The sequence below is a fragment of the Squalius cephalus genome, assembly GCF_949319135.1.
Source record: "Squalius cephalus genome assembly, chromosome: 1".
Taxonomy (NCBI): Eukaryota; Metazoa; Chordata; class Actinopteri; order Cypriniformes; family Leuciscidae; genus Squalius; species Squalius cephalus.
This window is the reverse complement of record NC_137122.1, coordinates 19892368-19902982: the sequence shown is the minus strand read 5'-3', so window position 1 is coordinate 19902982 and position 10615 is coordinate 19892368. Positions and strand designations below refer to the sequence as shown.

General features: G+C 37.9%; 1 protein-coding gene across 1 annotated transcript; it reads right to left on the bottom strand.

Annotated features, from left to right (window-relative positions):
* Positions 1-548: 548 nt before the first annotated feature.
* On the bottom strand, positions 549-2897 carry LOC307164808 (uncharacterized protein). The gene is made up of 3 exons (XM_079881950.1): positions 2780-2897; positions 1874-1970; positions 549-1244 (listed from the first exon to the last, which is right to left on the bottom strand). Exons 1-3 carry the CDS (start codon positions 2884-2886, stop codon positions 717-719), a joined length of 732 nt encoding a protein of 243 aa, XP_079738076.1. The 5' UTR covers positions 2887-2897; the 3' UTR covers positions 549-716.
* Between the last annotated feature and the right edge of the window lie 7718 nt (positions 2898-10615).

The following is a 10615-nucleotide window of genomic DNA, read 5'->3' as shown; positions in this document are numbered from 1 at the left end:
GGCTTCGTTTCCCAAACGCACTGGGCCTGTGAGCACCGGCATCGAACGCTCTCTGTGACTGATTGGTTTCGTTTTGTATCCAGATAACTAGGAGAAAAGTTCTATCCTACACAATTATCCGCTAACATTCGCTTATTTTCAACTTAGAAGCTTATTTTATGCACTGAATTGCGTGATAAATTAATAGAAAATTACTGGTAAAAAAAACACATTTGGATCGATATTTTTATGTGAGGATCGATCCTTTTCGATACCACGTCAGTATCGATATATCGATACTTCAGGATCGATCTGCCCACCCCTAAAGGATAAGGTCCACCCATGCAATGGATAAATTAACAGCTTAAGCATGTAAAGGCAACTTCACTACTTTAATATTAATGAAAAATAAAGTGACTTACAATAAATCTCCTTTTTTGTTTCTATGAGTGTTAACAATTCGGCAGCAAGTCAAAATCAATTCAAACAAAGCCCGGCCAGGATGCAAATTTCGAAAAACCTTTACTCCAATTTCAATTTAATAAAAAAAAACAACTGAAATCCCATAACTCACTATTTACGCTACTTTTAGCTACGCACTTTTCAAACCTTAAACACATCAAAATTCAAGCACTTTCAAGGATCAAGCACCTGTACGAACCCTGCACATTACTCACTATTTACACTACTCACTATTATTACACTGTTTACATCACATTACTCGCTTAATACACTGTTTACTTATACTGAAATTTTGCCCTTCTCTCTTTCAAAGTAGCAAAGTGATCAATTACTCTCTCATTGAAAGCAGGCATGTTCCTGACTAGTTCCCTCTCCATGGAAAGCATAGCCAGTGCATTCAGACGTTCCTGTCCCATTACATTTCTCAGGAATGTCTTGATTCTCTTTAAGGTTGAGAAACACCTCTCAGCTTCAGCAGTTGTCATTGGAGTGGTTATGAGGATGTTCAACAGAGCAACAGTCTCTGAAAAAGCATCCTGGAGGTTGTACTTCAGCAAAACCTGGTACAGCGCCAGTGCACCACAGCAGCCCTTGAATTCTGGACTCTCGTAAATGAGAGACAGTTCAGTCTTCAGCTTCGCCTTATTTAACATAGGGTATGCCCTGGCAGTGATGTTCAGAGCCTCAACAGGGAATGTATGGCCATGCTGTTGAAACATCTCTCCTTGTAGCAGCGTGGCACTTACAAGGTGGTCGGTAAAGGAGAACCTTTCTTTGGTGTGGACCAAGATTGTGTCGCAGACCTGACAAAATAAATACATTTATTTTAGTTATAAAATAAATAACTTCTTATAATATAAATATGGAGATACAAGGTTTCCATCCCGACAGCAACAATGTATCAGGCAGAATCCATATTTTATGTCTCCATATATTTTCAAACATTAATGCTATTGGTCACCCTTTACATCTGTCAATGTGTTTTACAAATATTTAACCAATGAAAAGCATTAAAAGAGCTTGGAAATTATTTTGGGGAAAAAACTGGTTTTCTTTCGTTTCCTGAAAAGTAACAGTTTTGGACATACAAGGCTTCTGTCCGACAGCGATGATTTGTGTGTGTGTGTGTTATTACGTTAAATAACATTTTACCATAATTCAAGCTCAAATGGAGTTTGACAAGGGTTTTTGACCAGTAAATGTATTTTCAATCCACTCAGATAGTTTATTTTATTAAAGATTCCACTAGGTGGCGACAAATAATATTGTTGACGTGTAGGATAAAGATTGTGTTGCTGTTCGAATGGAATGTACAAATTTCAAAGTACAATGCTAGGAGTAAAAAAGACTGCTACCATCCTTTCCTAAACTGATTGTAAAAACAAAGTGAGATTTTCCAACACTCGAGTATTTAAATGGCAGCAATAAATACCTCTTTAGACAGCCTCTGCTTGTCTTCTTCTCCCAAGGCCCTCCTAGATCTTGTTCCTGTTGCTACTTGCTCCTGCTCCTGAAATGAGCTCTGGTCCCTGAACACAGATAGATCAACAGTGTTTTGAATAAAACTATTTTATGAATAATGTCATTGACAATACTTATTCATGTCTTAGAAAAACAGAAGCAACACAAATAGTCTGTTTTAGCAGACTGATCTCATGAAATGGCGTATGTATGACACGCCAATTCGTATTTCCATTTTTGGCGTGTTATCAACACGCATAATCACTTTTCAGCGTGTTTATCAACGCCGTTGATTTACGTTACATTACTGTATATAAATATATATGACCTACCCCAACCGCGTCCCTAAACCTACCCATCACTCGGGTTAATACCATTTATGAGTGTTCCCCTACCATCCTAGGAAAAAAAATATTGCTCCCCAGATGTAGATATACATTTTCCTCCGTTTCGCTCGGACATTTAACGGCGTACACATACACGCGGAATCACTCTGACGTTTAACGGCGTACACATACACGCGCGTGGACATATACGCGCGTGGACATACACGCGCGTGGACATACACGTGGACATACACGCGGAAAGCTCAAAATGCGTATAAATAACACGCCACTTGACTTGAAAGTGGCGTGTATGTTTACGCAAAGTCATGATGTCATGTTGGTTTTAGATATATTTTCTGAGAATAGCTCAAAAGATATAAAAATTGCTGGCTAAACTTTGTTACAGACAAGGTAATTACAATTTCCAAAGATGCAGAGGATTAAATTAGTTCCCCACTTTTAAGTGTCTAAATCTTGTTACCATATAGCATACATTTTTAAATGACACGGTCCTATATTGAGAAGGTATGAACAATATTATATGATCTTACCTGATGGACTGCACTTTCATTGTGAAGTTCTGGAGGGCTTGTTTGATGAAGACTGCATCAATGTTCTTCTTCTGCAGCTGCTGGTACATCACGTCGACGTGAGGCATGATTTGATGAAACAGATGCAGAAAAAACTGAAAGTCTTCATCTTGCAGCATCCTCAAGAAGCCAGATGCCTCCCTCACCGTGTTGCTATCAAATGAGCTGTCAGTCGCAATAGATCTGAAACACTCTGTAAGGTCATCTAGGTTCTCGTATACAGTGTTCACGATTCTGCTATTGAAGTTCCATCTTGTGGATGAGGCTCTTGGCAGCCTTCGTGCAACAATCTCGTCGAGAATAGTAGTACGTTTTGGTGACCGGGTAAAAAAGCTGGTAATGCCACTCAGATCAGAAAAGAATACTCTAACTGCTGGAATTTGAGATGTAGCTTGCTGCATGATTAAATTCAGCTGGTGTGCATAGCAATGCACATAATGTGCATTTTCATAATGTTCACGCACCTTTTGCTGCACACCAGCCCGCTCATCACACTTGCCCCGTCGTATGCTTGCGCGATGAGTTTAGGTTTGTCATCCTCAGTGAAAAGACTGTTCAGCCTCTCCAGAATCACACTGGCAATCAACTCGGCTGTTGTATTCAAGATAGGGATGAACTCATAGAAACGTTCTTGCACAGCATGGTCCCGGTCAATGTATCTGAACACAAGCACTAACTGGGTCTGTGTAGAAACGTCAGTGGTCTCATCTGCTTGAATTGCTACGAATCTAGCTGACTTCACCTCTTCCATTATATGCTCCCTGATGATTGATAGCATGCAATCCAACAGCTCATTTTGTACCGTCTTTGATGTACCTTTAAAGACTGTGGCAGTTTTCAAGTGCTCCTCAAACACCTCGTCTAGCGATGCTACCAAGTTGACCAGTCCACGAAAAATGCCAGCGTGGCTTGAGCCTTCGCTCTCATCTTTGCCCCTCAATGCTAATTCGAACAGGCCACAAAACTTCACGCAGACGATAAGACGACCTAGAATGTGGCGGTTCTTACTAACCTCGTCATTGTGACGTACAGCTATCCGGTAACTGTCGTCCAACTGTGTGGCAATATTGACCGTCCCGAAAGCCGCCAATTTTAGGCAACTGTCCATATGCATCTTCGCCGTTTCATGCTTTTTCACCTTCTCCGAGAGATGATGCATATCGGTGACACCTGTAGTTGTCCATGCGATGTCCGTCCCGTTCTCGGGATGGAAGAGAATGCAGGGGTAGCAGAATAAAGCATTAGCTACTTCGCAACCTGCTAGCCATTTTGTCCGCTCGTACCAGTTCCTCGAGAATCCTCTATTATATGATTTCCCGCCCTTTGTAGATACTTGTTTTATTTTAAAATTTGGTCTTGGTGGTCCTAACTCTTTAATTGACAATTTATCCTGATTACTACGACGGCTAAATGGTATTTCTTTTAATGAAACGATAGAATTAATGTTAACTGCGTTCGCCATGACGTTGCTCAAGTTCAACTGGCCTCAACTCGCGAGACGCCGCGAGATGTCCCAACAGTCTCTCTCGCTCTCGCTCTCGTTCTCTTTTTTATTTTTTTAATCACATTTGATAAAGATATTAAAGTAGTGTTTCATTTTTTCTTGTTGTTCAAATTCAAAATTGTTTTCAAATATTATTTGTCACTTAATCTTAAAGATTTTTAATAGGGTAAGTTTGTTCCCACCAATCGCTGCACAAGTTAAGGATACGTATGATGACGTAAGCACGTTAGGGCGAGCCCTCCCGGAACCCATAGAGAATGCATTGCAGTGCCTGCAGTTCGAAAAAAACCATCTTTGAATGTAAGTCTATGGGAACACTCTGGGCGATTCTCAGCCAGACTGAAATCGCCCAAAAAGAGGCGGTACTCCACAGAACGTGACTTGGCGCTGATTGGACTATATCCAGAGGCAGAACATACAGTCACGGCTAGCGTAACTCTGTGGTTGAATGAGATTATGAATGTGATTGAAAAAGTCCCTTCCCTTTCACACTTTGGTGGTGCGTCACCCAATCGCCCTAATGAAGAAACCGCCCCTGAATTTAAATACATGTCCCCCCCACTTTTCAAAATCCCGTTTGTGTCCCCCCCACTTTCCAATTCGTTATGATTTTTATTTATTTTTATTTTTTTCGCACACCGTCATCGCCACGGAGGAGCAGGACAAAGAAAGCCTGTGCCGATGTGAGCTGCCGCGTCCAGGAACGTCGCGTCCACACTCTAAAAATAGCTCAATGAAAGTTCTAATGAGCAGGGAGCACTCCTGACGCGCACACACACGCACACGACGCACAGGCAGCGCGCCAGAATCGAACAATAACACACACATTTATGCCAAAATGCCCGTTTTGTCGAGTATCCTCACAAGACCAGTCTTAAATAAGTTAAATAAAATCTTAAATGAAAGTAAAGAGTAAATGAGAAAATTAAATCCGTGAGATCCTGTCAGCGGCAGATCTTAAAGGGACAGCAGCCACTAATTCTCTCTGTCAGTAAAGTTAACCAAAAAACAAAGGGAACAGAGAAAATCATTAAGGATTAATCTATATGTAATTTATAATTTATGCAGTGTGGACTATTTGATAACCTTAATCAATTTCTGTATATTTCTTACCTGTTAAAGGCAGGGTAGGTAGGATTTTTCTAAAAAAAAAAACATTCCAAATTTGTTTAAACTGTCTTTATATACCAATACATAATTAAAATGTAAGTACTCTGAAAAAGAGAGTATAAAAATCGAGTGTCTGTAGACCTCTCACGACTGTTGTAAACACAGCTAATTATTTTCATTCACTCCACCCCCTCCCTTCTGAGCTCCTTCCAAAGCCACGCCCCCAAAACACATGAACGCGCGACGCCAAACGCTCAGGCTCAGCTGGAAGCATTTATTTACCTGAGACGAGCGAAGAGGAAGGAGCGCAATGCATGCAGTGACCATGTCAGAATCACATGTAATAAAATACCTAACTTTATCACTATAAATATAAACAAATAAGATTTATTTTAGTACTCACTATCAAGCTAGCATATCGATACTGGTAAAGTTTAAAATATACTTTGTTTGATTCGGTAACGAGCTATATTTATAAGGCAAAGCTAAAAACAGGTTGCATTGATACTCGTTTTTCCATTACCATCAGTTACACTGTGATGAAGGTGAATTTCGTGTAAGATTCATAACATATACGGTGTTTTGCGAGTTTCCATGATGAAAACGTTGTTGACTCTAATGAGGACTACACTCCGGAGACAAGTACCGCATCGTCGGTTCGAGGACAGGTCCGGGGTCGAGGGCGAAGCAGAGGAGGTCGTTCAAGGGTGCGGGCAACCAGGGTCCGAGGAAGTAGTTTTTGCCTTGTTTGCCTTCGCTGACTGAATATGCAGGTGCTTTGAATTTTGAATGCTCTTTCTCTGCCATAATTTTACTCTTCGTAGGTTCTGCGCCTCCTCAAATCAAACGGGTGCGCGCGCATATGGGCAGATCTAGCAACAGGGGTGGTAGCCATGGTTGCGAGAGTGAGTGACAGTCGCCCAAACCAATCAATTGTTTCGTCCCGAATGGAAATAATGAGCTGTGTTTATTGCAGATTAAAAGGTCTACAGTCACTCGATTTTTATACTCTTTTATAGAGCACTTGCATTTTAATTATGTATTGGTATATAAAGACAGTTTAAACTAATTTGAAAAGTTTTTTATAAAAATCCTACCTCTACCCTACCTTTAAGAGAGAAAAGGCACAGGTAAATACAGGGCCGGATTAACCATTAGGGCAACTAGTCACTTGCCCAGGGGCACATGACATCTAAGGGGCCCTGACAGGTAGGAAATACACAGAAATTTAATAAAGTTATCAAACACTTTACAGTCTTTTTCACTGCATAAGGTGCATCTACGCGGGTTCACGCAGACAAAGTCTTTCCTCCCTCCCCGCTGAACGCCAGCTATTACTAATTCGTGAAATGCACTCCCGCTGGTTGAGTGCGGAAAAAGTTCGTTTTAGGTTCGATATTAGCAGGACATTTGTTCTACAGGGTCGGTAGTCTAACAAAGATATCAATAGCAAGATTAGTTTTAACATTATGTGACCATTGTATATTGACATGATGAAAATATTCATTCAAAATCATTCATGCATTAATGCTGCATAATTATACCTGAGAATGCTTTGACGCGTTTCCACAGCGCACGATGCTTAAGGGAACGTCTGCCAATTCCACCAACTGCGTTAAACGTAGACTATAATTTCTATTATTTAAAATTACTTTTAACATTTAAAAACAGACGTTTTCAAATTCCAAAGCTTGCAGAAGGTTCCTAATGGCAATACTGACTTAGGCTACAGGTAGCCTTGAGTAAATTAACTAAGAAAATGATTCATAAAACGTATAAATATCAGTTGAGCCTAAGTTTACTTTCGTCACTGACACAGATGGAAATGAAAAGACTATCAGTCAAAGTTCATCTTTAGGAGGGGAAGAAATAGCCTAGGTCAGGATAAGAATACTGAGAGAATAAGAAATATGAAGATGAGGAGAGAGCAGGTATTGACAAATAATCTAATGACAAGGTTTTAAATAGCCTATTTCTTATAATTTTTTGGCCTTCAAAAGTCCTAAATTACACATATGTAGGTCAAAGAAATCCAAATTTTCTCGGAGGAACATGCCCCGGAACCCCCCTAACTATGGGGGGCCTTGAGTCTTGATGCTGCGTCCATCGGTAAATATGACATTTATTATGGGTTTAAGTGAGGATTGTTTAAAGTTCACTTAAATTAAGTTGTTAGCCTATATTTTTGAAGCCTAATAAATGTTAAAAATTTGGGGGGGAAAATAATTTTCATCGAGGCATCGGTAGCTATATTAATATCAGTGATACAGGCCTTCATTCATAAAAAGATGCTATTAAACAATTATTTAAAATATACTGCCTTTATGTTGTTTCTACATTACAGTGGAAATTGAGTCTCACTTTATTTCAATTTTATTTACACACAAAACATTAATAGTGAACATTTTTGACTTTATAAAATGATTCTCTCACGTCTTGGCAATCGGCCCCTATTAAACAATAAAAAAGTAAGACATATTTTTGTTATACATAGTTTAGTAGCCTACTATATTCTTTTGACAGAGTTTATCATTATAATCAACTTAAGTATTTTCAAAATTATTATATAATTATTAATTATTTTGTATCACCATAGTCCCCAAATGTATGTATATGCAGGAAATGGGATTCAAATCGAAAAAATGTTCCCCCATTTTGTGTCCCCCCCACTTCTCAAACCAAAGTTACACCCTTGTGTAAAATGATATTCAAGAACTTGTGATATGAATTAATATCCAATAGGTATATATAAGGAGATAACATACAAGGCACAGGCTAATTATTGCTAACTAAATGCTAGTTAACATCAGTAATTAAACTTGAACAGCTAATGTAAGTCGAATGTAAGTTAAATGAGTCATATTTATTTAACCGCCTAGGGAGCGCATATTTTAAATATCATTTAAGCACGATGAAATTAGGCATTGGTAAAGATAACGTGCTTGCTGGGCACATAATTAACAAGGTTAATTGATGCACATGATGTTGTATAACATTAATGGTCGCCGAATATAACCACAAAATGGCGTTAACTGTTATCTACATCGCAAGAGAAATGGACGAATCAGTCATATAAAAAAGTTATTCAGTATCACTTTGGACAAAAACGTCTGCTTTGGCCTGTTAAATAACATATAGATAATAGATGGACAATAACGAATGTCACCAATAACATCTATAACTAATGGTTGCCCTTTTCATTTTTCTTTCCCCATAGGTTCAAATACTTACGTTTTAGCTGCACTAAAGCTGCACTGTTACACCATGGATAACCACAAAGGTATGCCATGTAGCTATAGTATAATTGTGACCCTGGATCACAAAACCATTCACAGGTCGCACGGGTATATATGTGGCAATAGTATGGAGCTTATAATATGACAAAATGATTTGAATTTGAATTGTGTAAATTTGAATTATTTGCAAGTGTAATCTAACAAAATTGAATTTTAGGTGGTAGTTTAAATAGTTCTGAATTTGATTTTTTTTAAACGAATATTGAACATTTGAAATTTAACAAACTGAAATGTTTTTATGGCTGAAATTTATAGACATGTATTTTCAAACAGCTAGTTTTTTTGTTCAGAATTTTTATACTGCAAATATTCAGTTTAAAAAATACAGATTCAAGTTTTCAAGATGAAGAAATTCAGAACTTCAAATTCAGTTTTCTAAAATTCAATCTCAAAAATTCAAACTCAAAAATTCAGATCTTACAGAAAGTAGGTCACAGGTCATCCACAGGGAAGAGTAAAGGATCTCAGATAAGTCGAACAGAGCATTTTGGCTGCACTGCAGTAGTTTTCTGCCGCAAACGCGGTGGTGGTTCAAGAGAATCCGTGTATCATTCGTTCAGTCGTTTTTTTATTTAATATTAAGAGTAGAAAAATGAAAAAACAGCTTGAGTATTAGATTTCTAATATTCTAGTAATAATAGTCCGCTGCAGCAGTTGCACGGAGCTTACAAAACTTAACGCATGTATTGCAACTATAGGCTACATTTAATTTTCTCATCAAACAACTAGACTAACGAATGGCTCGGTCCAACAGAAGAGCCTAAGGGCTTTTTCTCTGTGTAGACCAGCAGTTGGTCTGAATTTGCTATAACCTATAGCCTATTTTCTGGACTGTATAGGCTAAGTCACGTTTTATCATGAAACACGCTGTGATTTATTCCAAAGTGACTCGGGCATATATAATGCATTTAACGTTAAATAATCTAAATGTTGACTTTCAAAAGTAGGCGCGGCAAGAAGGCTATTCTCTATTTTGGTTCATTTTTGGTGAGCGCCAGAAAGATCTAAAGAGACCGAGACGCGCTAAAGCAGCGCATCATGTTGTATTATTTATTTTTCAATGGCATTATATTAGTCATTTTGAATGTACACAAATAAAAATATACATTTTACTGTTTAGCTGCGGCACAGCTTGCCCTTTATATTGTACAACAGACCAATTAAATTAGGCAGAATAACTTTTTATATGTTTGGTTGACTGTGTTTCATTTTGATAATGAGCAGTCTGCGATATGAAGCAACGCTGATGTTATGAAGCAGCGCGTTGTGTGAGAGTGCGATGCGCGAGCGCCACTTGGATTTGTTCCACTGCTGGGAAATAACTTAATACTCTGTTATTTATAGTCATACAGATAATATGACATCATTCGAAACAGTAAAATGTATATTTTTATTTGTGTACATTCAAAATGACTAATATAATGCCATTGAAAAATACATAATACAACATGATGCGCTGCTTTAGCGCGTCTCGGTCTCTTTAGATCTTTCTGGCGCTCACCAAAAATGAACCAAAATACAGAGAATAGCCTTCTTCTCCGAATTTCTTCATCTTGAAAACTTGAATCTGTATTTTGAATGAATGAAACTTGAATGAATATTTGCAGTATAAAAATTCAGAACAAAAAAACTAGCTGTTTGAAAATACATGTCTATAAATTTCAGCCATAAAAACATTTCAGTTTGTTAAATTTCAAATGTTCAATATTCGTTTAAAAAAAATCTAATTCAGAACTATTTAAACTACCACCTAAAATTCAATTTTGTTAGATTACACTTGCAAATAATTCAAATTTACACAATTCAAATTCAAATCGTTTTGTCATATTATAAGCTCTATACAATAGCCAACAAATACATTGTACGGGTCAAAATTATCAATTTTCT

Excerpts from the sequence above, each read along its gene's own strand:
- LOC307164808 (XM_079881950.1), bottom strand. The coding sequence starts at position 2,886 with ATGCCTCACGTCGACGTGATGTACCAGCAGCTGCAGAAGAAGAACATT. Across the intron at positions 1,971-2,779 it reads ATGAAAGTGCAGTCCATCAG|GGACCAGAGCTCATTTCAGG; the intron begins GTAAGATCATAT and ends ATCTGTGTTCAG. Across the intron at positions 1,245-1,873 it reads AGCAGAGGCTGTCTAAAGAG|GTCTGCGACACAATCTTGGT; the intron begins GTATTTATTGCT and ends TTATTTTGTCAG.